This window comes from Lactuca sativa, chromosome 8 (genome assembly GCF_002870075.4).
Source record: "Lactuca sativa cultivar Salinas chromosome 8, Lsat_Salinas_v11, whole genome shotgun sequence".
In the NCBI taxonomy this organism is placed as follows: Eukaryota; Viridiplantae; Streptophyta; class Magnoliopsida; order Asterales; family Asteraceae; genus Lactuca; species Lactuca sativa.
In genome coordinates this window covers 277,572,573-277,599,330 of record NC_056630.2, presented here as the reverse complement: position 1 = coordinate 277,599,330, position 26,758 = coordinate 277,572,573, and the positions used below count along the sequence as shown (strand labels likewise).

Below are 26,758 nucleotides of genomic sequence, written 5' to 3'. Positions count from 1 at the left end.
TAACTATCCCACAGCCAAAGGAGCACAAAATCCCGAAATTACCTCTTTCTGACCAGCTGACTCATCAATTCAAGCATGGACTCATCGAGTTCACCATGGACTCGGTGAGTTCAGCCATGGACTTGGCGAGTCCAGCCCCTAGAAACCCTAATTCTCGATTTTAAAGCATGAATAATCAATAATAGCATCAAATACATCAAACAAACAGCCTTGGCTCTGATACCACTGATGGGTTTTGACCAATACATCATTCCTATGGTGTACATGCAAACCCTAATAGCTTTTGGATCTAGTTTGTCTAATGAACAAGCAATTGAATATCCAAAGCTATAAACCCTAGATCTAGCATACAATTAATCATATTAACATAAAATACGGTTTAGATCTAACCTTTGATTGTTATATAGCAATAACAATCTAAACCTTTGCTTCAGAAAGCTTAGTGCCTCAAGTGCTACACCTCTAATGGAGTCACAAACACCACTAAGTAACTTGGATGAAGAGGGAGGAGGGAGGAGACACCAAAAACGGTTGAAAACCTTAAAGGAACTCTTAGCCACGTTTTTGGGGCATAAGGGCCCTTTATATACATGTAGGCTATTAGGGTTTACAGGTAGGAAACCCTAATCTGACTGCTTAAGCCCTAAGCAGCCCATGGACTCCTTAAACATATCCCTTGGACGAATTCCTTATGGGCTTACCATAGAATTCGTCCAATCTATATATTATTAGGTAATCCATAGCCCAATTGTAATTATCTATAATTACAACTCCAGTCCCCTAAGTTTAATTAATCTCTTTTAACCACAAAATTAATTCTTAATTAATTCTTGACTAATATTAATTAAACATTATTATTTCTCCTTTAATATATTATTCTTATAATATATTAATAAATCATAATTAAACCTTTCTCTCCTTAATTCATCCTGCATATTGCTATGGTGAAGGCAACCCAAAAGGACCACGCTCATAATCGGGTCAAGTACATACCAAAATAGTTATGGACTTAGACACTAATCCAGCACAAACAGCTCATGCACAACATCCATTAAGTGCTTAATACTTGATCCAACAAGTCCAAATCACATATCTGAGCTATACTTAACGTCTAAACCCATAAAGTCACTGACTTGGTGACTTTGCATGCCCTAAACAAACCCAAACTCCAAAAATGGCATTCTACTTCCATAAAAGTGACCCTAACTCAAGCATAAACCCATTAAGACCATCAAGATGGCAACTTTCTGTCTTAGGGACTCAAATAACATTAAGGGTGGCAACCCCAAGCCTAAAAACGGATTTGGAACCATAAAGCTCCATTCTTGGGACCAAAAGATCCAAAAACTCAACATAATAGATCTAAGCATTCAATGGTCAAGTTCAGAGCTTTATACCTTCATTAAGCTGAAAATGAGTCACAAAAGCCAGATCTATAAGCTTCTTCTTGATCTCCATCTGTGCATCTAACCCCACCTTCTTGAAAATGAGCCAAACACTCCAAAGATGGACTCCATAAGATCAAAATGCCACCATGAATGGTATAATATGATTTATAGGTTTTAGAGGGGTGGAGGATGAAGATATTAGAGTTAGGTTAAGAGATAAGGAGTTTAAATCGGGTCCAAGACCCTAAAATAGGGTTCTGATCTGACTGGAGTACGCCCAACATACTCCAGGGAACATTCACGATCCTCCTAGTCAGTATACCCAGCGTACTACCTTCTTTGTTAGTACCCCCCGCATACACTTTGTGTATGCCCCGTCTACTCGGCTAAGCCTAAAAACCACGAAACTTCCGAAGGCCATAACTTCTTCGTTATAAGCCCGATTCCGACGATCCTTATATCCACGGAAAGGTGACGAGAATCCCTACACTTCTAACAACTCAAACCTCTCTTAAGACCTTTCGAACAAAATCCATTTTCCATAAAAGCCCAAACTGTCACTTTACCGAAATACCCCTAGGCTCCAAAACACGAACCGAACACATGGATCACTTCTAATACATCACCTGCACCCAAAAGGGGCTAGATATTACCTTCCTAATAGCCATAATCCTTATAATGACCGACCTTTGAGCCACCGCCTCATACTAGGAGTCAATTTGGAATAGAGCGTTACAATTCTTTTAATGGATCCGTGGAAAAATTGAGAAAAGCACCAGACCCCTGTTTTTTTCTTTTGGGGGATAAAAAAGGCACACAAGACACATGTGGCATTAGAAAGGAGGACATAGAAGGTGAAGTATGAAATAGGGGTGACCATGACTGACGGTAATTGAACCCTCACAGGGTCTGATCAAAACCCTTCCCCCTACCTCCTCGAGTTAAACTCCTTTTCAATTAATGCCTCATTCTACTTTGTTTGTTTTTTGTATCTAGTCTCTTTTCATCTCGATTCAATGATTTGACGGGTCTGATGGATGCTTATGGTGGAGGTGATGGATTTGTATCTTTGTTGCATCTTTTTTGGTCTAGAAATGGTGAAGAAGACTATGTGGGGAAGAAGACAAAGTGGGGAAGAAGAGGATGGGGAACTAGGTTAGGGAAGAAGAAGATGAGGATGGGGGGTTTAACTTTATGAGAGAGAGAGAGAGAGAGAGAGAGAGAGAGATGGACCCCTCCTTTTTTAATTATTAAAATAAATAAATAGCTATTAGATTTTTTAAATAATAAATAAATACTCTAATGATATTACAGTCATTTTAATTTACTGAGAAACCAAATATCCAACGAAACTAATTCAAAAACAATACGAAATAATAATAATAATAATAATAATAATAATAATAATAATAATAATAATAAATCAAGATTTAAAATAAAACTAAGAAAAAATACATACCCCAATTATCAGTTTTATAGTTTTGTCATTATAATATAATTTACTAACGTCATAACATTAATTATATTTTCAATAATTAGATTTTGTAGAATGAAAACACATTAAAAGCTCACATTGCTTTCCTTCTACTTCTAGGAACCAATATGGGTGGGGTCCTTACCCATCCTTCTCATTGTCTATTTCTCATAAATACGACCACCCACCACCACCTTCCTCCTCCACCACCACCGGTACACACCTCCTCTTTCTCCTCGCCCGATTTCATCAAATACCAATGTGTCAGTTAAACAAATCTTGATTTCTGAAAAGGCTTCTACTCTTCTTTAAGAAAGTCTGACCATGTTGAAGCTTTACCTTAATGGCGTCTTCTGGTTTTTGTTATGTCTTAATTATGCTTCCTCTCTCACCTCCGATGGCCTCTCGCTGCTCTCTCTAAAATCCGCAATTGATGGTGGCGACACGGCCTTTCCCAACTGGAACGAAGACGACAGTACCCCGTGTCAGTGGACCGGCGTCACGTGCGCCAACATTTCGGGGGTTTCCGGACCACGTGTTGTTGGTCTTTCACTTGCCGGGAAAAATCTCCGGGGTTACATTCCGTCAGAACTCGGGAATTTGGTGTATCTCCGGCGACTCAATTTACATGGGAACAACTTCTACGGTTCAATTCCAGACCCAATCTTCAATGCAACGTCCCTTCACAGTATATTCCTTTACGATAACAACCTCACCGGTCGTCTACCGTCGTCGATTTGCAATCCACCTCGTCTCCAAAACGTCGATTTATCTCATAATTTACTCTCTGGAACCATACAGAAGTTTTTAGGTAATTGCCGGCAGTTGCAGCGGCTAGTTCTCGCCGGCAACAAATTATCCGGCGAAATCCCGTCAGGAATCTTCCCGGAGTTAGCGAATTTGGTTCAGCTTGATATCTCTTCAAATTCTCTCAACGGATCGGTACCTTTCGATATCGGCCAATTGAAATCGTTGTCCGGAACCCTCAATCTTTCTTTCAACCGATTCACCGGAAAGCTACCAGAATCTTTAGGTGATTTGCCATTGACCGTCAGTTTTGATCTCCGAGACAATAATTTCACCGGAGAAATACCTCAAACAGGTTCTTTCTCGAACCAAGGCCCGACGGCGTTCTTAAACAATCCATCACTTTGCGGATTTCCGTTGCAGAAAACCTGCCGGGATAGTAATTCGGCAACTCCCCCAGGAACCCAGAGTGTTACGCCCACCATCGACGATAATGATTCCAAAAAGGGGTTGAAACCAGGTTTAATTATTCTGATTTCAGTGGCCGATGCATTTGGTGTTGCGTTAATTGGATTAATTATTGTTTATTTGTATTGGAGGAAGAAAGATTCAAATGGTTGCAGTTGTACAGGTAAACGTAGATTTGGCGGAAATCAGAAATCCAAATTCTGTTCATTTCCATGTGTAGGTGGATTTCCCAACACAGATTCAGAAATTGAGTCGGAAAAGGGTAGCGGCGTTAGTGTTAGTGGTGGCGGCGGTGGCGGTGGTGGTGGTGGAGAAGGAGGAGAGCTTGTAGCGATTGATAAAGGGTTTAGTTTTGAGTTAGATGAATTGTTGAGAGCTTCTGCTTATGTGTTGGGGAAGAGTGGTCTGGGGATTGTGTATAAAGTGGTTCTAGGAAATGGGATTCCGGTAGCCGTGAGGCGGTTGGGTGAGGGCGGTGAACAGCGGTATAAGGAGTTTGTGGCGGAGGTTCAGGCAATTGGGAGGGTGAAACATCCAAATGTGGTGAAATTAAGAGCTTATTATTGGGCTCCCGATGAAAAGCTGCTGATCAGTGATTTCATTTCTAACGGCAATTTGGCTTCCGCATTACGTGGTATTTCTTCTTTTCTCGTGACTTTTTTAATTTGCAATAGAATCATTAGTCAACACTTTTTTATCTTTTCTTTTTTTTTTAATCAATAATAAATAGGAGTAGTTAATATCATTAAAAATTTAAAGATGACAAATTTAGTACAATAATAAACTGTTTTTAATTAATCGACTTAATGGTTAATAGTTAATAACATGTGAACCTTTTAATTCATATTTGAGTTACTTTTAGCATGTTCAACGTTTTAGTTTGTAAAATATACACATTTGGCTCATTAGTAGTAGAATATATCGCATATTGAACTAATTTTTGGTAAAATCAAAATATTCATGTTTAGATCTAGAATTTTTGTAGGGATTTGAAAACATTTACGACTCGAGCTTTTGATTGATATAACAAGATTGATTTTTATTTACATTTTGTATATGTCATATTAATAATATGGATTCTTTAAATAATAAAAATGAATAGGTCAAACATCAACGGTCCTAACGTGGTCAACAAGGTTGAGGATCACGAAAGGAGCTGCCAGAGGCTTAGCGTATCTCCATGAATGTAGTCCTCGAAAATTTGTTCATGGAGACATCAAGCCCTCGAATATTCTTCTCGACAATGAGCACCAGCCGTATATATCTGATTTCGGTTTGAACAACCTTATTAGCATCACCGGTAACAACCCGTCATCCTCAGGCGGCTTCATGGGTGGGGCCCTTCCATACTTAAAGTCAACTCAAACGGAAAAAGTCAACAACTACCGAGCACCTGAAGCGCGAGTGTCAGTCAACCGACCTACACAAAAATGGGATGTTTATTCTTTCGGTGTAGTTGTGCTTGAACTGCTAACTGGAAAGTCGCCTGATCTTTCGTCTCCCACAACCTCAACTTCAACTGAACTCCCAGATTTAGTAAAGTGGGTAAGGAAGGGTTTTGAAGAGGAAACTCCACTATCTGATATGGTTGATCCGATGTTACTTCAAGAAGTACATGCAAAAAAAGAAGTGCTAACAGTGTTTCACTTAGCCCTTGCGTGTACTGAACGAGACCCTGATATTCGACCCCGAATGAAGACGGTGTCCGAGAGTCTCGAAAGGATTAGAACATAAGTCAACTAATAATGAGTTGAACTATGTTTTTTTGATCAAGGATAAATAAGTTCTAATTAATTGTCATGTTATTATTTGTTGGAATGTAACAGAAAATCATATTTTTGGTGATGGGATGGTTCACATTGGTGGTTGAAAGAATCTTTCATTTTCTATGAAAAGGAAGGTACATTTTATGAAAGGACGTTGGTCTTTCTTTAATAGGAAAGAAATTCCCTTATAACAGAAAATTACAAATTTGTTATTAGTTTACCTTCTTTTCTTTAATCCTTTAAACTTCTTGTAATATTAGAATACAAATGAAATTTGATAAAATTGTTTTAATGATTATGACATGTCATATGTCTACATCCACAACAAATGGATCCATGTTAATGGAAAATAGAAGATTCCATAATAATAAAACCAGTAAACAACAAAATTTTATATGGATCCATGTTAATGGAAATTGGAAAATAGAATATTCCATAATAATAAAACCAGTAAACAACAGATTTTATAACATGTCAACAATAAAACAAAATTGAAAGTCTATATAGTTAAGAATTAAGAAATCTGGACGACACAACTGTAAAATTTGTTATTCGTCTTATCACGGTGGATGAGGGTGGGTCACCGATACATCTTGTGTTAGAGTCGATTTTATACTATATTTCACGACTAAATGTGGTCCTATCGACGGAGTTCAACCAATTTAGAAAAGTGTGTACTTCAAAATAAAAATAATAATAAAATAATTATTATTGCCTTGTTTCTATGGTTTGCTATGTTTTTCATATAATAGTAGAAAAAACTATATCATCCTTTGTTCTTTTTTCTAATTTTTTTAAGCATGAGGAAATGAAGAAATGATATCATATTTGTCACGTTAGCAGTGCAGGCACGGAGGCATCACGTATAATTTACCCCGCTGTATTAAAAATTTGTCATTTAGATGGTGGGGTTGCCACTTTTGTTATCCTGCTTTTTTTTTTTCTAAAATTAATTTATATAAAAATAATGAATTTAAACAAATTATTTTTATAAAGACTAAAATTTCATTAAATCTGAAAGGAAATTACAACAAACCTAAAAAAAATACAACATAGAAATTAAAAATACAAATCATAGAAATTAAAATTACGAAACATAGAAATTAAAATACGGAATATAGATAGACCTAAAAGACATTTTTATCGGAAAATTAGCCTTCTAAATCATCGACCGGTTCCGCGTTGAGAACGATGTGATCAACGGTTTAAATATGTTCTGTCAAGTCTCTACGAAAATCATGGATGGATCTCAACATCATGAATTATTCATCTTCTTGCCAAGTATTCATCGCTTTCAACCTCAAATGTTTGTGTCGGTGGAACGATCTCAGTTTCATTATACTCACATATTTCATTTTCTTCATCTTCGAGAATCATATTATGCAATATGATGGAAGTATACACCACCTCACTCATTTTCTTATCTTCAACAAAAACTAAAGGATATTTAAGTATATGATAACTTTTTTAAGAGCGTCAAATGCTTGTTCAACATCTTTTCTCACTTTTTCTTGAACTTTCTTAAACTTCAACAATTTCCGATCATTAGGACAAGACATTGACTTTACAAAACAAGAATGTTCATGATATATCACGTCCACAAGATAATACACATACCTATATGACGTTCCATGCACATCAAACAAAGAATCTGGTGTAGTCCTGTTATACATGTCGTCGAATAAAGGAGACATGCTAAGAACATCTATGTTATTTAGGGAACCAACAGAACCAAAAAATGTATGTCATATCCACAAATCTTGTAAGGTCACCACTTCAAGTATGATAGTTGGATAACCATGATCACCTTGGGTGTATTATCCTTGATATGTATTCGAGAAATTGCCTCATTCCCAGTGGAGACAATCTAGGCTTCCTAACATCCCACGAAAGCCATGCACATTTGGATAATAAGCACATAATTGTTAGATGTCAGTACAAGTATGTTTATGCAAATACCGTGGACCATATAGTCTTATACATACTTATAAAATTTGTGAAGGCTTTTGTCATGTAGTATGTCCAGACATCCTAAGATTATCATCTATTGCATCGAGTAATGTACCATATGCAAGTTGATGAAGTGTAGTCGTACATGTCTATAATGCAGTAAAACCAAATGTACCTCTAGTATTGGTGATTTTCGTGTTATCAACATGTTTTAGTGTAGTTGTTATTAATATTGAGATAGGTTGAGTTCTATTTCACTCATCGGGGTTGGATGTGTGGGGTGCATACTCGGAGTGATAATATGAGCTTCAGATTGGGGGACCGGTGGTAGCACTTGTAGGTATGGGGTTCCAAGGGGTAGAGCCCTTAGCAGGGTACAAGGGACCAAGTCCCTGGCAACACCCAAAAACCTAAACTGATTTCTAAATTGGGTAGAGCTCCAGGCATGTATTTTCCCGCCAAACCCATTAATGACATCATGATGATGTAAGTGTCGGTTATTTCCAATAACTACCATATTTTGGCTCCAATTTTGGATTACCCAATTTTAACCATTTTTCCTTCATGTATAAATAAGATATGAATGTTCCAGGAAAAAGGGTTGAACTGTTATATACTTGAAATCTATTTTCATAAGATTTTATCTACTCTCAAGAACACATCAAGAAAAGGTATTATGTGCTTTACAATTCTAATTAGGTTTGTAATTCGGATTGGTTTTACTCTTGGATTAACCCATTTGTGAATTCTTGTACCCCAGGAAATAGGGACGAATTACAGATTTTGGAAAGTGTTCATAACACGATCCTTGAATCTATCCAAGTAATATATATTGTTATTCTGATTCCCTACTTTCTAACATTGGAAATCTGTAATTTTGTAAAGGAATAACAATGGCAGAATTTGTGAGGGACTTAAGTTCTAAGTTCGGGAAACTTGATAAGTTTGAGGGAAATGATTTTCGTCGCTGGAAAAAGAAGATGTATTTCCTTCTCACCACTCTGAAAGTTGTCTACGTTTATGCACTCCTGCACCAGAACCAATGGTGGATGAAACTCTTAAACATACTCGAGGAAAATGCAAATGAGAAAATAATAATTACATCTGTCGTGGGTACATTCTAAATGGTGTGTCTGACTCTCTCTTTTATCTCTATCAAAATCATAAATCTTCAAAGGATCTATAGGATACACTTGAATCCAAATACATGGATGAGGATGCTTCTAGTAAGAACTTCCTTGTGAGTAATTTTAACAATTACAAAGTGGTGGATTCAAGGTCAGTCATGGAACAATACAATGAACTCATGGGTATTTTGGGACAATTTGTGACATCCTCAAATTCACAGCCAGAAAAGACCGATTTGTTTATGCTTAGTTTTATAAAATCAAAGTAATCCTTTGATTAAAAGTGTTGCGGAATTTGTTCCCAGAAAACATGATAAATTCTTTATCAAAGCATTTCCAAATAAATGCAATTTATTCATTTTAAAACATTTGGGATGTCTTGGTCAATACAGACACATAAGCATAAACAGAACTTACATTATTTTACACTAATGATTTACATCTCTGTCACACCCCCGAACCAGATGACGAAAACGTCTGGAGGCTCGTGTGACTAACAATTGAATAATCATCACAATGAATATACATGAATCATAACACGATCATCACCAACATTACATAATACAACTAACATTTTTCACATCAAGTACATTGTTAAAACACATAAGTTCATATTGTTAAAAGTACGATAAGTGCAGTTACATAAAACGAAACCATACACACTTTCAAATCTTCTAGATTAAAGATTACCTAAGAATACAAGTTATTTTGAAAATGGTCAACATATATAATGTTGGTGAGTTTATAAGTATGTTTGAGTAAAGTCTTTGTATCTTTCAAAAAAACCCAGAAAATCTGATATTTTCTGTAAAGTGTCTGAAAATGATGTGAAAATCAAGTATAAATACATGTATGAATTTCATAGTTATAACTTATATGAGTGGAGTTTAGATTGATTGTATTTTGAATAAATGATAAGTGTATATGAATAATTTCCCTAGAAAATCCAATATTTTCTGTTTTATAACAACGTCTAGATTCTTGTATCGTTAAATAAGTTGTTTTGCATTGACACAATTAAAAAGTTTATCTTTAAAAGGTTAAACTTTTGGTATTGAATCCCTATACGAGCCATTATAACCATGCATGATAATGACTAGGTCGCCCGTCTTGGTATTTCTTTCCAAATGCCGGTCTTGCTAAGGATTTTTGTAACCCGTAGATCCGGGCTAGTCAATTTAGATGCAATAAGTGTCGAAAACGACTTTTGGGCAAAAGATTATTTCAAATAAATAATTTGAACCAAGTTTTAGTATATGTCACAAGGTTTCTGTACATATAAAGAACGCCGAAATCCGAGCTATAACGAAGAAGTTATGACCCGTCGAAGTTTTTCGGCAAAACCGGTGTAACATCCCGGAATATCCAGAGTAAAGTTGAAGGGATAAAATAGTAAATTGGGAAGGGGAACTCGGCGAGTCCATGGGTGGACTCGGCGAGTAGGGTCGCGACTTTGGTCGCGTGTTAAGTGGCCGACTCGGCGAGTCAGCAGATGGACTCGGCGAGTAGGCGCTGAGTGGAGAAAACCCTAAATCCGGAGGATGAGCCCTATATAAAGAACATAACATCCTTTCCCCCAGCCTCTCTACTCTCTCTTAAGTCCAAAAACCCTAGTTGTCATGTGTGAGAGGATCAAAGTGCATTTGGAGGCTTGAAGAAGTGATTGTTGAGGAAATCTTGAAGGTTAGGAGGCTTGGAACAAGGGGCTTTGCTTAGATTCGGGTTTCATTGCTGTTGGGGCTTCTTTTGAGGTATTATCTCGTGCTTGGGCTGTTATTCATATAGATGCATCATTTTGGGGATATCTCACTAAGCTTTCGGGCTTACAGTTGTGGTTTAATGTTTTTCAGGTTCTTCAGGAGACCGTGGCAAGGCGAAGGCGTGATCGTACCGCTCCTCATGTTTATGTTTTGAAGTGATTTTGGGAATACTCTAAATAAATTGTATTGAAAACCTTTTTGTAATAATTTAATGAAATCGGGTTGTTTTTGAAAAGTTTAAATTGGTTGGAATTTTTAGAGTGTTACAAGTTGGTATCAGAGCCTTGGTTTGAGTGAATTGGAGGAACACTCGTGTGACTCCAGTCTCAAATCGAGGAGAGTTTTCAAAAGAGAATTTAAAATGGTTTTCAAAATGAGTAAAGGAGGACGCGGAGGTACGATCAGCCGGAGCCAGTAAGTAACCCCAAAATACCATACATGATATTTGTTTTTGAGCTTTGATAGAACAGCATTCTAGTGCTAGGCTAGGGATCTTCAGGATTTCATGATAATGCTGCCTGATTTGTGATGCTTGTAGCCTAGGGTTTCCTTGTGGGAGATTTCCAGTGTTCCTCTAGTGGTGAGGGTTGAGCGCTTGTTTGTATGTTTCTCTAGGGCGTTGTGGTGGTACTTCATACAAATATGGGTAGGTGTGGAAGGTAGTATGGGCCCATACTACTGAAAGCACAGGACCCATACGCGTATCAGGGAAACCATGACCTCTAGGGTGGGGTTGAGAGTTGGTTCCTGGGTTAGTGGGAAGTGTCTGAGATTTTGTGGTGTTATTTCAGTATGGAGATTCCGAGACATGCTGGGAGTGGATCCGGATCAGGATCGGGAGCAGGAGAGGGAGTTTCGGGCGGGTCAGTACCGCCCGAGGTTATTGGTCAGATGAGCACGTGTGAGTTGGATGCGAGGATTCGTGAGATCCTGCATGATGAGGTTGTTGCGTTGTTCCGGGCCGAGTTTCCGGAACTGTTTGGGTCGATCAAGACCGCCATGGTTGAGTATTTTGATGAGCGCTATGCATCTCTCACAGAGACGGCTGCCGCGGCGGCTACAGCGGCTGTAGCAGCGGCAGGGGGAGGAGCTGGTCGGGGTTTTCAGTATCGGGGCTTCGATAATACGAAGCCTTCTACCTTTGATGGAGTTCAGGACCCGATTGTTGCTACGAGATGGTTATCGGATGTGGAGGGGTGTTTCTTCACGTGTTCATGCCCTGCTGATCAGAGGGTGAGGTGTGATCTGAACCTGTTAAGGCTCGGGGCGAAGGATTGGTGGAGATTGACCATGGGGTCATATTCGGATGCGCAGAGGGCTGCGGTTTCATGGGATCAATTCAGAGAGATGTTCAGCACTCGTTATGTTCCGCGGGTTGAGAGTGAGAGATTGGCTCAAGAGTTCCTGGAGCTGAAGCAGGGTTCGGAGTCGGTGACGGAGATCATCAGGATGTTCACTGAGATGGCAATGTTCTGCCCTGAGTTCGCTTCGGAGCAGGATTAGATGTCTCGATATCTGAGCATGCTCAAGAGGGATATCAGACAATTTGTGTTTACGTAGAGGTGCGAGACTTTGTTGGAGTTGCAGGAGGCCGCCAGGCGGCGCGAGTTAGAGATTGAGTTGCAGTTGCGTGAGCTGAGGCAGGCTCCGGTGCAATCGCAGCCGGCGCCGAAACGGTCCAAGACCGTTGATTCTAGGATGGGAGATCTGAGTATCCCCACTTGTGGGAAGTGTGGGAGGAGTCACACCGGAGTTTGCAGGTCCGGTGGTGCATGTCGCAAGTGCGGAAAGGAGGGGCACTATGTGAGGGATTGTCGGCAGTCATCGCCGGTTCGGGATTTGAGGATTTGTTATCATTGTCATCAGGTTGGGCACTTGAGGGTCAATTGTCCACAGATTGCTGCAGGACCGGTGCAGGCTCCAACACCGGCCACTTTGAGGATCACGGGTGGAGGTCAGGGTGGAGCGGAGCCCCCAAGGGCTCAGGGTCGTGCTTTTCAGCTCACAGCAGAGGAGGTCAGAGCAGTGTCGAATGCAGTCGCGGGTATGTTTCTTTCTTGATGTCTTGATTTTCTCGTGGTTATTGTGGAGTATTGTTTATCTGCTAGTCTCATTGTGTGGTATTCGTTGTTCTTTGAGGGTCATGGTGTGGCTATGGGTTTAGTAATGGGAATTTCGTTGGTTATCATTCATGAGGATGATTAGTGGGAATTGGCTTTTGGTCTGAATGTCGGGTAGCATCTGCTTTCTAAAGAATGGTTAGCTGCAGACTGAGTTTCTTTCGAGCGGGATGATCAGTGTGGAAATGTGATTTTTATGAAGGTTGTTAGAGCTAATGGGAATCAGCCCGCGTGTAAGTGTTGGTTTTGTGCAGGGTTGTTTTGGGAGGTCGGTAATAGCGACCGGTGATTGATAGTCAGTGCTATAAGTGGGGGAGAATTGGAAAATTCTCCGGAAGATCGATGAGCATGTGAGGTTTCTTAGTTGTTTGGGATTCAGCAGTGTTTTGCCAGCCTAGAGTGTAGGCTGGTAGGAGTAGGTGTCGGGCATGCGGGGCGGGATACAGACCTAGGGCATTTGATTGTGGAGGGCCTGGGATCAGGCCGGGATCGATTATGTGTGATGGAGATGGAGTTCGGAACCCCTAGAGGGATAGAATAGTATGCATGGGAGGATTTCCCAGAGAGATAGCTTGGAATGAGGAATGCTAGTTGAGCGGTCCGGATAGACTGAAGGCCGGTAGGCGTACCAGTCAGGCCGAAGGCTCAGAGAACAGTCCAGCCAGACTGAAGGCACTGAAGGGCGGTCCAGATTGACTGAAGGTTCTGAGAGTGGTCCAGATTGGCTGAAGGCCTGGTGAGGCTGTCCAGTCATGCTGAAGACTCTGCAGGTATTGTTGGATCGGTTCGAGGAAATGGATTGAGTATGTTGCGATGTGTTAGCATTAGAAGGTCTGGCCCCGGGTATTGATCTTGATTAGTGGAGATGGTGCATGGACTCGAGAGTCCTTGCGAGTAGAGTCAGAGCATGTGTGTTGGATGGATAGCGGTTACGCTATGAAGGAGTGGTGTAGCATTGGGCAAGCACCGTGGCACTTGTCGTAGTGACAAGGCGGCCAAGTGGATTTCCCTGGTAAAGGAAAGAGAGAGGAGTGTAACTCCGAGAAGGAGTGCAAATTCACGGAAGTGAAAGCAGCAGTGCAGAGTTATGTTTGGAGTAATCCAAGTATGGTCATTGAGCAACGTGTTTGCGGCAGTGGAATGGAATCACATCCGATTTGGGATGTCTGCTGAGGACGCGGAAGGAATTCCGTGGGTGTAGAGCCAAAAAGGCTTAGAAGGGATGCAGGGAGGGAGTCTTGGGCTCTCAGTGTGATTCTGATCAGGGAATTGTGTATGTAGTAGTGGTTCATCCTGGGGAATGTTTGGATATGTCGTCAGTGTAACAGGTTTTTCCAACCCGAGGGTGCTAGAGCTAGTTCAACATATGTATGTGATTGAAAGAGGAGAACTCATGGGAGTTGCTCTGAAGAATGTGTCTTTTTGTCAGTGGAATGAATAGAGTTGGACTCGGATCAGGAATCTGGTGGTGCATGGTTATTTCTAGCTCACATGGGTCGCGTGACGGTTGCGATTTGGAGCAGTGTTGCATCATGAGTAGTACTCAGTTGTTAAGTGGGGTTATCAGAGGGTAAAGCCGGTGGCCGGCTTGAGACGGTGGTCAGGACACCGTAAGAAAGGAGAAAATGAGTTCGAGTTTCGATGGTTGTGCCTTGAGGAACCTGGTCTGGTTAATGCCAGGTGGCGCGTTGCGGGAGTATTTCTAGAGTTGAGTTGCCGCAGGCTTCGAGGGAGAAGCCTAATTTAAGTAGGGGAGAATTGTAACATCCCGGAATATCCAGAGTAAAGTTGAAGGGCTAAAAGAGTAAATTGGGAAGGGGAACTCGGCAAGTCCATGGGTGGACTCGGCGAGTAGGGTCGCGACTTTGGTCGCGTGTTAAGTGGCCGACTCGGCGAGTCAGCGGATGGACTCGGCGAGTAGGCGCTGAGTGGAGAAAACCCTAAATCCGGAGGATGAGCCCTATATAACGAACATAACATCCTTTCCCCCAGCCTCTCTACTCTCTCTTAAGTCCAGAAACCCTAGTTGTCATGTGTGAGAGGATCAAAGTGCATTTGGAGGCTTGAAGAAGTGATTGTTGAGGAAATCTTGAAGGTTAGGAGGCTTGGAACAAGGGGCTTTGCTTAGATTCGGGTTTCATTGCTGTTGGGGCTTCTTTTTGAGGTATTATCTCGTTCTTGGGCTGTTATTCATATAGATGCATCATTTTGGGGATATCTCACTAAGCTTTCGGGCTTACAGTTGTGGTTTAATGTTTTTCAGGTTCTTCAGGAGACCGTGGCAAGGTGAAGGCGTGATCGTACCGCTCCTCATGTTTATGTTGTGAAGTGATTTTGGGAATACTCTAAATAAATTGTATTGAAAACCTTTTTGTAATAATTTAATGAAATCGGGTTGTTTTTGAAAAGTTTAAATTGGTTGGAATTTTTAGAGTGTTACAACCGGCATGACATCGGGAGACGTAAATAGTGAATTTAAGACAGAGGACTTTTTAGCCTTAGTGTTCTAAACCAAAATTGTAGTATACGTTAAACCGAGAACATCCATAAAAAGAACGCCCAAATCTGACTTCGTATGAGGAAGTTATGATTTTTCTAAGATTCAGCTTAGCAGTGCACGACCCGAAACTCGAATTTTAGTTCGAGCGGTTTTGGATTATGCAACGTAAATGAGAGTTGAAGATATCATTAATAGGAACTCAACGGTAAAAATATAGACGAAAACGGAGTCTGCATGAAGGAGTTACGAATTCTTCGCGGTCATTTAATAGTCTAAACGCCTCCTACTGTTAAATTTAAGATCGGTCTAGAATTAGCCGATGAAGTATAAATGAAAGTTGTAGATCCTGATTTTACCTACGCGTGGAAAAAAAGAACGTCGAAAATGGAGCTCGTATGCGAGAGTTATGATTTTTCTAAGTTTGAAGGCTGATACGCGATATTGGGTGACGTGGCGCGAGCACAACCATTGCTTTCTCTCCAAGGAAATCCATCAGATGATGACACGTGGCACTGACTCGGCGAGTCAATGAACCGACTCGCGCGATTCCATCAGGAATTCACCCTATAAATAGAGGTGTCGGGTCTTGCCATTTCCTCACACCTTCAAATCCTTCTTTCTCTCTCTAGCCTCCCAAACCCCCCCCCCCCCCTCCTAAAGCCTAGGTAAACCCCTTAGCACCCGAAGGAAGCCCCGAGGCTCCCGGAGTCCCGAGAAAAGAGCCTTTCGACTCGGGAACGCTGCTCCAGCGAAGCCCGGTTTTCGAGAAAACCCGCTGTAAGTGAGCTATGCCTACCCTATCTTTAGTATAGCTTATGTTTTAATATAGTAACGTTATTAGGAACTTATAATGAGTATTTGGGCTATTATTATGAGTTATATTGAGTGTTATTTAACGCTTATATAATAATAGCTAGACTATTAATTTGTCGCGGTTATCGTTAGACTAAACCCTAGTGGTATTGGTATTAGGTTTTATCGAAGGAAAATTGTTTTGAGAGTATCGAAGCGCTGTCCGAGTGCTGAGTCACCACCTTTCAAGTGAGTGCATGGTCCCTTTCATCTTACACATAGATATGAAGTATTTTATATAAACTACGTGTTTTGTATGCATATTATCTGAATACTTGCTGTCTATGCTGGATGAACGTTTTTTTATACATGTTTTAAATGATTTAAACTGTATACGTATTTTATATATACGAATATGTTGGGTATGACATGGGTAGATGAATGATGAGAGATAAAAGATGATGTGAGTAAACATTGGCAGCTATAGACTAAGTGTCTAATAAATAACAGCGACAACTATGGACTTAGTGCCTAATAGACAAACACTGGTAGCTATGGACTTAGTACCTGTTAGGAACTGGTAGCTATGGACTTAGTACCTGTTAGGAATTGGTAGCTATGGACTTAGTACCTATTAGATAAACACTAGTTGCTATGGATTTAGTACCCGATGAATAAACTATAGCAGCTATGGAATTAGTGCTTTACGAACGAGCATTGGCAGCTATGGATTAAGTGCTAATCCTATAACCCTAGAAGTAAGGGACCTCGGAACAAACGAATGCATGATAGATGACTCTTAGGATAAATCCTTAAGAGTAAAGAAGATAATGGGGATGAGTAATCGGGTTGATTGTTTTATTAAACATAATAATTATATTATTGTGGGTTGAAAACCCTATGTACTCACCAGGTTTCCCAACCTGACCCACTCAGTTTATTTATATCACAGGTGTCGATACGAAGTGACATTACACTGAGAGATTAAAGAGATGTAGATCACTAGTGTAAATAAATGTAAGTTCCGTTTATGCTTATGTTCCTATATTGACGATGACATCCCAAACGTTTTAAAATGAATAAAATACGTTTCTTCGAAAATGTTTTGATAACGTGTTTATCGTATTTTTCTGGGAACAAATTCCGCAACATTTTTGCGAAAAGAAGTACTCTGATTTTTATAAAGCATAAACAAAATGGTCTTTTCTGGCCATGAAAATGGGGATGTCACAATTTTGTCGCCCTAGACTGGCCTAGTCTAGCTGTAGCGATCAGCTAAGGCGTGAAGGGTCACCCCGTATAGATCTATACATAAACTCCCGCTTTCCTACCAGGAAACTCTGGTTATAACTACAGGCTACGGTTGTACACTCAGTGGTGCCAACCGACATGTCTCACTAGATTCTCACCCCTTTTTGTACTATGTTTAATGTTTACGTATATGTGGTATGTTTTTGTATTCAAAAGGTACATATATAAGTATACAAAGTTTAATGATTACGTAAAAGTATAGTTACGGCCTACTAACATGTGAAATTTCCATTCCAAGCCCTATTGGCATGTAATTAGGCCACAAAGGCCCAATAATATGTAAGAGGGTAATTTAGGCCCAATAAGCATGTAAATGGGCCACAAAAGCCCAAATAAAACGTAATCCATAACTTAGGCCCAAATTAACATGTAAGTGCGTCGTAAGACCCAATAAACACATCATGGAAAACATTGGGCTCAATATACACTTAATTGGGCCCTTAGGGCCCAATGGCCAAGTAACGTGAATATTAGGTCCAATAAATAGTTATCGACGTATTCCATTCATTCATTTTGTTCCGTTGCTTGTTTTAGCTCAAGGTTTACTAAATTGACGATGAGAAACTTTCTTTTTGTAAAAATGACATTTTTGGCCAATAATCCTCCACTTTTTAATTAAGGCCCAAAGTTTTGTAAAAATGACACTTTAGTCCATAATTTATAAAAATTTGCAATTTTGTCCCAAATGTCTAAAAATTTACGGTTTTAGCCCAAAAAGTTATATTTTCACATTTAGAACCCTGTTTTGTAGAAAAGTGCATTTTCAGCTCCTTGTTTGTAAAAATTTACACTTTCGGCCCAATTTTGGAAAATTTTACATTTTTGGTCCAATTTGAAAATACATGTTATTTTTACCCCTAAATTTGGTTTATTTACATTTATGACTCAAACTTTGACCAAATAACATTTTTAACCCCAAAACTTCATTGTTTTTCGCAAATTGGGCCCAAAACCGTGAGGCCCAAAAGTTTTGGCCCATTAGCTTAAATTTGCATTTTTGGCCCTTTTTAAAGTATGTTTAACATAAAAATACTTTTTTATACATGTAGGACCTATTTGGCCCTTATAGAAATATAAATGTCACTTTTTGCCCTTATCTTTTGTTTTCTTGACAATTTTGACCTTTAACAAGGTTTTTGTTGAAATCTTTTGTATCTTAAACATGTAATCACTTTTGGCTTGGTAATGTGATGTATATAGTGTCATAGTTCATAGATCTTTGCTAAATAATACTTAAAACTTCGAGATTTGCTAAGATCTAACACATTATTACCATATACACTAAGAATTCACACAAAACATGCATGTAACAAATATATCTACACATTTTACTTGCATTATCCCCCAAAAATCATATGAAAACCAAAAAAAAGGGGGTATGAACTCACCTTTGCTTGATGTTTCGGTTTTTGAAGAAGAAGTGGAAAGAATTTTTGGTCTTAGCACACCTTTGTTGTGGATCTCGAGTTTATGAAGCTTCTAAGGTGTGATCATGGAATAAAAACCATGTAAGAAAGAGTTTTTCATGTTAAGATGAAAGGAGATACTTGTGTTTGACAATAACTTACCAAATATTTGAATGACTTGATGAAGATCCTTAGAATCCTAGCAAATTTTTGAGATCTTGGAGGAAGGAAGAGGATGATTTTAGAGAAGTTTGGAGAGAATTTTTCAAGTGTGTGTGTGTGTGTTTTGGCTCTCGGTCGAAATATCAAGAAGAGGGGAGAGAGAGAAATCTTGATGCATGTTGGATCATACAAGCTTGCATGGAAGTATGAGATGCAATTTTCTTGTTATTTGGTGTATAATATGGAGGCGACACCTCCAAAGTCAACCTCCATTTCCTTTTTTTTAACTCATGGGCCGAAAATGTTGGGCTAGGAGAAAGGGTGGAGTGGTTTGGGCCCATTAACTTTAGTTAGGATCTTTGGATCCTAAACATATAATTTTTCGGTCGATTGGGCCCTTGGAAGTATTCACGGCGCAAATAAAATAAAAAGAATGGCTTATGGCTCACTAAGGTTAATTGGATTGGTTATGGCCCAATAAGGCCCATTAAGGTTAGAATGAATCATTCTAGATCCAAATGGTCCAAAATGTTTTAGATTTATGAATTTGGGTCTAATTAGGATCTAATTAGGGCTTCTAAGTCCAATAAAGTTGAATTGGGGGCTTATTGATCCATTAGGCTCAATAAGAAATTTCTAGTCCAATATGGACTCGAACCGGGATTCTTAGGGTTTTTTTAGACTCTTTGTTGAACATAATTGATGAATCTAAATGAGCATTGAGTGGGATTTACTTAGAGTGCATGTTTTAAATGGATGAATGGTTACACGGTAATAGAATTTCCTAGCTAAAATGCTAGTTGTGACAATCTCCTTTAATCTCTCAATGAAATATGTCTTCGTATCGACACTTGTGATACAAAGAAAACTAAGTGGGTCAGGCTTGCGAGCCTGGTGAGCATATAGGGTTTTCAACCCACAATAAAATATTATATTATATTTAATCATCACACAATCAACCCAATTACCCACCCCATTATCTCCTTTTTATTTCTTAAAGCTTACCCTAAGAATCAACTATTCCTCGTTCATTTTTTCCTAAGGATTATCCTAAGGAATCGGCACGAAATCCATCGTTGCCAGGGTTTTCTCAACAAACACTATATCCGTAGTTACCAAGCGCTAACTCCATACTCTTCGGGGTTTATCTCGTTTATTGACAGTATTGGTTCTGAGACTCCTCTAGCAATACATATCAATGGGTTTTCAGAGTACACCGGTGAACATCAAGTCCACAACACTTACAAGTTGCGAGCCTGCTAGTGTTCCACAAGACTGTCTAGAATAGTCCGTGGTTGTCATCCCTACTCTACTGAATGACGGGGGGCCATCGTTTGGGTAAAGGTTTCACTCATTTTTCACCTATCACCTCACCTCATGATCTATATCATCTTTCGTCTCATCCTCAAACTCATCTTTCATCACACACCAACTATTTCATCTACCCATGTTCTACCCAACATATTTGTAAATATAAATTACATATATAGTTTAAATCATTTAAAAACCTGTATAAAACATTCATTCAACAACCATCTCAAGTAAACAAACAATGTATAAACACATAGCACGTATTTCATAGTAAATACTTCATATCTATGCGGTACAAGAAAGTAACTACACACTCACTTGATTAGACGATGCTCGGATAGCACTACGGCTCTTTGAGTAGCAATTCTCTGGTGAAACCAGGATATCTTCACACACCGGGTTTCTCGCGGGCAGAGATTCGGCTTGAAACTCTTTTCTTCTCGGGATCTTCGGAGCATCGGGACTCGCTTCGGGTATCGGGGATGGTATCGGGGCTTCAGGGGGTTAAAAGAAGGCTTAAAGATGAGTAGAGTATGAGAGAGGTTGAGAAATTAGCAACCAAACCCGGCTGCCTTCGGTTTCCATTTATAGGGCTAAAATTTTAGATTTCACGTCGTGGCCGTGGACGTCATCAGGTGTGTAGTCGCAATGTTCATTCTGTCAAGCTCCAAAAGACGTCAACACTGAGTTCACGTCGTGAACTCTTACACGGTGTTGGGGTTCGCTCCCCGAACTTCAGAAATTCATAACTTTCGCATATGAGCTCCGTTTTCGACGTTCTTTATATCCACGCGTAGGTGAGATTATGCTCTACAACTCTCATTTAGACTTCGTCAGCTAATTTTGAATTTAATTTTTATTATATTATTTTTAGTAGGCCGGGACAGGAAAACTTTGTTATAAACTCATAACTTCTTCACCCGATGTCCTTTTTCGTTTGTCTTTTTACCGTTGAACTACTATCGACGAGATATTTGATTCTTGTTTAGATTTTTTCGGCTAGAAATCCCTCGATCTCATATTCGAACTTCAGGCTGCATATTGCTAAGCTGAAACTTAGAAAAATTATAATTTCCTCATACGAAGTCAGATTTGGACGTTCTTTTTATGCATGCTCTCAGTTTAACATATTATACGACTTTCATTTAGATTGCTAAGGCCAAATATCGCTCTAACGTAACTTCACTATTTACGTCGCTCTGTGTCGTGCCGGTTCTGTCGCGAAAGTTTGACAGGTCATAACTTCTTCGTTATAACTCAGATTTCGGCGTTCTTTATATGTAGGGAATCCTTGTAACATATACTACAACTTAGTTAAGATTACTCATTCTAAATAATCTTCCATAAAAAAATCATTTTTGATGTCCATTGTCTCTAAATTGACTAGTCCTGATATGTGGGCGTTACATAATTTGAACAACACAAGACACACATGGCTGAATCCATTTTTGTTTCAAGTTTCATTGATAAATTTCCCCCATCATGGAAAGGCTTTAAGCACACTTTGAAACACCAAAAGGAGGAGTTGTCTTTGGTAAAACTTAGTAGTGACCTGAGAATTAAAGAGGGTATTTAGGCTCAAGAAAGTGAAAAGGAAAAGCAAAATGAAGTTCTTAGATCTTTTGTGAACATGGTGGAAGATGACAAACATCAGAAAAATAACAAAGGAAAAAAAAAGATGACCATCACAAAGGTTCAAACAAGAAAGCAAAACTTGTGTGTTGGAATTACAACAAACTTGGTGACTTGAAACAAGATTGTTGGCTTAAGAAGAACAAAAATGGTGTAAGCACTTCTGGACGGGGATCCAATGATCAAGGTCCAAAACCAAAAGGTCAGAAATTTATTTATGAAAATACTACTACTGTTGTTATATATCATGTAACACTTATTCCTGAATCATTTTATGTTTATGATGATGTCCATGCATGATAGATAGACTCGGGGAGCAACAAGTAATGTGTGTAAAGATCGCTCTTGGTTCAAGGATTATGAAGTAGTTAATGATGGATTGATGATATACATGGGAGATCATAATAAAGCACTTATTGGGGATCGTGGTTGTATGTTTTTATGTTTTAGTTATGGAAAAAGTCTTCTTCTTAAGAATGTTATTCATGTTCCTAAGATTATGAACAACTTGGTTTCTGGTGGTGTAATAAACAAGTGTGGTTATAAACAAGTCTATGAATCTAATAAGTATGGATTATAGAAGTGTGGTACATTTTTTGGGTTTGGATATTACTGTAATGGAATGATCGATTAAATGTATATAATAAAGTTGTAGATTCTACATATATGGATTGTTCTAGTATTGATGATTCTTCTTTATGGCATTCTTGTTTAGGACATCTACGTTATAAAATAATGCTTGAAATGTCTAAAAATGAATTAATACCATCTCTTGATGTTAACATAGAAAATGTACAAATTTTATGTTAACTAAGATAACTAGACAACATTTTCCTAATGTTAAAAAGAATTAAGTTATACTTGAATTAATTCATAGTGATTTTTGTGATTTGCATTCAAATCAATCCTTAGGAAATAAGAAATAGATAGTTACTTTTATAGATGATTATTCTCGTTTTTGCGATGTATACTAGTTACAATCCAAGGATGAAGCCCTTGATAAATTCAAAATTTATAAAAATGATGTTGAATTGCAACAAACTGATTTCATCAAAAGACTTTGCACTGATCGAGGTGGAGAGTATTATGATCCAAGCTATTTCCAATCTATTAGTATTATACATGAAATAACTGCTCCATATACTCCTCAACAAAATGGGATTTCTAAAAGGAAAAATAGTGTTCTAAATGGAATGGTGAATTATATGCTGTCATACTCAGGTTTGAGTGAAGGATTCTGGGGAGAAGCTATGCTAATTGAATTTGGTATACTTGTTACAATCCAAACAAAAGGAATAAGATAACTCCATATGAACTTTGGTATAAAAGGAAACCAAACTTAGGATATCTTAAAGTTTGGGGTTGTTGGGTTGTTGTAAGGCTAACTGAACCAAAGATGAAGACTTTGGGTGAAGAGGTATTGATTATATCTTTATTGGATATGCTGAGCATTCCAAGGCTTATAGGTTTTATGTTATAGAATCTAATGCTTCTGTTTTAGTTAACACTGTTATAGAATCAAGGTATGAAATATATGATGAAACCGATTTTCATCTATACCTAGACGAAAGGACATGATTCCTAGTTCCATTGGAACTATCAAGGATGTTGTAGCTGATTCAAATGAATCATCTTAGCTCAAAAAAACAAAAGATAAAGAAAAGATAAATCATTTAGTAATGATTTTTAGCTTTACATAGTTGAGGGTTCTTGAGATGAAATTGCAAATCAATATTCATATTGTTTTAGTGCTGAAGAAGATCCTAAAACATTTGATGAAATAATGAAATCTCAAGATGTTGCTTTATGGAAATAAGCAATAAATGATGATATGGATTACATCATAGGAAATAATACTTGGTTGTTGCCTAATCTTCCTCAAGGATGCAAACCTTTGGGTTGTAAGTGGATATTCGAAAGGAAGATGGAAGTTCATGGCTCAATGACACGTTTAAGGCTCGATTGGTTATTTTAGGTTTTATACAAAGACCTAACATTGACTATTTTGACACTTCTTCTCTAGTTGCTTGTATATCTACCATTAGACTGTTGATTTCCTTAGTAGCAATTCATAATTTGGTCATTCACCAAGTGGATGTTAAAATAGAATTATTAAATGGTGATTTAGAGGAGAAGGTATATATGAAACAACCTGAGGGTTTTGTTATGCTTTCAAATGAACATAAGGTGTGCAAATTGGTTAAATCATTGAATGGAGTAAAACAAGCACAAAAACAATGGCATCAAAAGTTTGATGATGTTGTCTTGTCATATGGTTACAAGTTGAATTAATTAGATAAGTACTTATGTAGCAAATTTGATGAGTTTAGTAAGGAGTGATCATATTCTTGTGTGTAGATGATATGTTAATCTTTGGTACAGATTAAAGGCAAGTTGAAATGATTAAAGACTTTTTATCATCTTAGTTCTCCATGAAGGATATGGGGGAGGAAGAAGTGATTCTTGGAATAAGAATCCAACGGGAACATCAAGGAATCTCAATTTCACAGTCTTGTTACATTGAGAAAGTGCTTAAGAAGTTCAATTGTTCAGGTTGTTCTCCTGTGCGTACTCTTCTTGATCCAAGTGCGAAACTTATGCCAAATACTAGTGAAGTAGTTTCATAACTTGAGTATTCAAAGGTCATTGGGTGTTTGATGTATGTTATGACTAGCACAAGACCTGATAATGCATTTGCTATAGGAAATCTAAGTACGTTTACTAGAAATCCTAGTACTCATCACTTGCAAGAAGTAAGGAGGGTGCTAAAGTATCTTAAGAAAACCATGGATTATGGATTGACTTACGTACGGTTTCTTCCAGTCACTGAAGGATATTCAGATGTTAGTTAGATTACAAATATTAAAGACCACTCTTCTACAAGTGGTTGGGTGTTTCTTCTTGGTGGAGGTGTGATTTCATGGGCTTTTAAGAAACAAACGTGCATCACAAATTCAACTATGGAATATGAGTTTGTAGCCCTTGCAGCTACTGGAAAGGAAGCATAATGGTTAAATAATTTGATTTATGAATTTCTTTATGGCCAAAGCCTATATCACATATCTCACTACATTGTGATAGTGCTCCCACCTTGGCAAAAGCATACAGTCAAGTGTATAATGGAAAGTCACGATAGTTAGGTTTTAGGCATAATATGGTACTTAAGCTCATTACTCATGGTATCGTTTCTATAGAGTTTTTTTTCGATATTAACAGAATTCAGATGATCACTTGAAAAATGGGTTGGATAGAGACTTGGTAAAAAAAGTCTATTATAAGGATGGGTTGAAGTCCCACTTGATATCTCTATGGGTGAGATATCCAATTCCTTTTTAATAGAATGTTAGAAATTGAATTCAATGTGGAAAGCTTACTTATGTAGAGTTAAATAAGGTTGATGAAGTTCTTAATATTTTCTTTTGAAAAAGCGTATTAATAGGTGCACAATATAGAAGGACTACCTATATGAGTATGAAGTGTTTTCACTTCAAAAAGCTTGGGCTAGGCTTTTATGAACTCATGAATGGATAAGAACACATGGTTGTAATAATGTCAAGTATGAAACATTAGATATTGTGTTTAACTTATGTGTATAGTATCTTCAGTTACTCAAATGAGTTGAAGGGTTCAATCCTTAGGACATCCTGAAAGCTAATGAATTTCTAAATCGGGTAGGACTCAAGCCATCAACCATACATATTCCTGCCAAAACCCACTAATTACATCATGATGATGTAGGTGTTGATTATATCCAATAACTACCATTTTTTGGCATCAATTTTGTATTAATTGATTTTAACCACTTTTCCTTCATGTACAAATAAGATATGAATGCTCCAGGAAAAGGGTTGAACTCTTATATACTTGAAAACTATTTTCATCAGATTTTCTCTATATCTAAAGAACTCATAAAGAAAAGGTATTATGTGCTTCACAATTCAAATTAGGCATGTGACACATATTGGTTTTATTCTAGGATTATCCCACTTCTAAATCCGGGTATCCTAGGCAATAGGGAGGAATTACATATTTCAGAAAGTGTTCATAACATGATCCTTGAATCTATCCAAGTAATATATATATATATATATATATATATATGTATATATATATACACACACACATATATATATATATATACACACACACACACACACACACACACATATATATATATATATATATATTGTAATTCTGATTCCCTACTTTCTAGCATCTAGCATCTGTACGGAACCACCAACGAGAATAATAGCCTAGAAAAGTCTCGTATTCATCAAAATAATCTTCCATGAGGCATTGGCGAGTAGCTTCATGATTTCTTTTTTTATATCTTCTTCTTTTTCCCCCTCGTATTTTCAAGATTTTGTTGACATACTTCTTCACTCTTATTGTCAACTGATTGAATTACATCTATGACCGAATCTAAAACCACATCAAAAAAATCTGACGACGAACACGAAGATGACATATTTAGACATAATAGAGAAGTAGGTTTTGATGTGGTAGGTAACAGTATGTGGGGTTGTATCTATATGTATTAAAAAAAGAAAATAATAATTTAAAAGAAGAGTCATTAGCTCATTGGGTAAAGAGTGGGTTTAAACTCGGTAAACATATGCCGAGTTAAGTTGCTAAGTTTCCTTTACTGAGGTGATGAGGCGGTGTTTTTTGAGTCCACCACAGATTCGTTGAGTGGTGTCGAGTCCCACTCCCCATAGCCTTATTAATCTACTTAAAAATAATAAGAAAACATGGGGCCACCTAAACCCTTTATCTCCTCAACTGTTGAACTGTAGATCTCATTTATTTCCTTCCACTGAATCTGCTCTTCACTATCATCCTTC

General features: G+C 38.2%; 1 protein-coding gene across 1 annotated transcript; it reads left to right on the top strand.

Moving 5' to 3' along the window:
- Window positions 1-2,967: 2,967 nt before the first annotated feature.
- LOC111904914 (receptor protein kinase-like protein ZAR1) lies at window positions 2,968-6,146 on the top strand. Its single transcript, XM_023900618.3, has 2 exons — window positions 2,968-4,711; window positions 5,180-6,146. Exons 1-2 carry the CDS (start codon window positions 3,187-3,189, stop codon window positions 5,809-5,811), a joined length of 2,157 nt encoding a protein of 718 aa, XP_023756386.1. The 5' UTR covers window positions 2,968-3,186; the 3' UTR covers window positions 5,812-6,146.
- The last annotated feature ends 20,612 nt before the right edge of the window (window positions 6,147-26,758 follow it).

Coding starts and splice junctions, on each gene's coding strand:
- LOC111904914 (XM_023900618.3), top strand. CDS start 3,187: ATGTTGAAGCTTTACCTTAATGGCGTCTTCTGGTTTTTGTTATGTCTT. Junction 4,712..5,179: donor TTTGGCTTCCGCATTACGTG/GTATTTCTTCTT, acceptor AAAAATGAATAG/GTCAAACATCAACGGTCCTA.